Source organism: Montipora foliosa, chromosome 6 (genome assembly GCF_036669935.1).
Source record: "Montipora foliosa isolate CH-2021 chromosome 6, ASM3666993v2, whole genome shotgun sequence".
In the NCBI taxonomy this organism is placed as follows: domain Eukaryota; kingdom Metazoa; phylum Cnidaria; class Anthozoa; order Scleractinia; family Acroporidae; genus Montipora; species Montipora foliosa.
The window spans coordinates 9021988-9022625 of record NC_090874.1 but is presented as its reverse complement, the minus strand read 5'-3'; the positions used below and the strand labels follow the sequence as shown (position 1 = coordinate 9022625).

General features: G+C 44.7%; 1 protein-coding gene across 1 annotated transcript in view; it reads left to right on the top strand.

Annotated features, from left to right (window-relative positions):
* The window catches only part of LOC138004995 (melanocyte-stimulating hormone receptor-like), a 1101-nt gene extending 463 nt beyond the window's left edge, over nt 1–638 (top strand). The window contains exon 1 of the mRNA XM_068851290.1: nt 1–638. This exon is cut by the window's left edge and continues 463 nt beyond it. Within this exon, the coding sequence (XP_068707391.1) occupies nt 1–638 (638 nt within the window).

Below are 638 nucleotides of genomic sequence, written 5' to 3'. Positions count from 1 at the left end.
GCTTTCCAACTTTTTACACAGTTTATATAACTGTGAGCAGTCAGTTCGCTTATGCTTCGTTCTTCGGTGTTCTGTCTTTAAGCTTGGACAGATTCTTGGCGATCCATCTACACCTCAGGTACCAGGAACTTGTGACTTACCAACGAGTCGTAACAGCTGTGATCTCGGTTTGGGTCTTAAGCGGACTTATCCCGTTAATTTGGCCGCAAATCCCGATTCATATCGCATATGTGTTAATTGCCATCGTCGTTGTATCGTGTTTCGTTGTCTCGGGAGTTCTAAACTCCAAGATATACGCAACCGTGCGACGCCACGCTCATCAAATCCATTCCCTTCAAGTGCAGCCCACAGTACAAGAAAATGCGCCTAATGTGACAAGCGCCAGCAGGCTGAGGAAATCTGCCTTCATGACCATTCACGTCTACGTCTTGTTTTTGGTATGCTATCTGCCAAACATTTGTGTTCTGGGGTTTATCAGCGTTTATCCTAGTCTTGCTGCAAAGGCAGTTCACCAATACACTTCTACTCTGGTGTTGTTAAATTCATCTCTGAACCCACTAATTTACTGCTGGAAATTGAGAGGTGTTCGACAAACTATAATGAACACGCTGCTACACGCAATTTCCAGCCAAAACTGA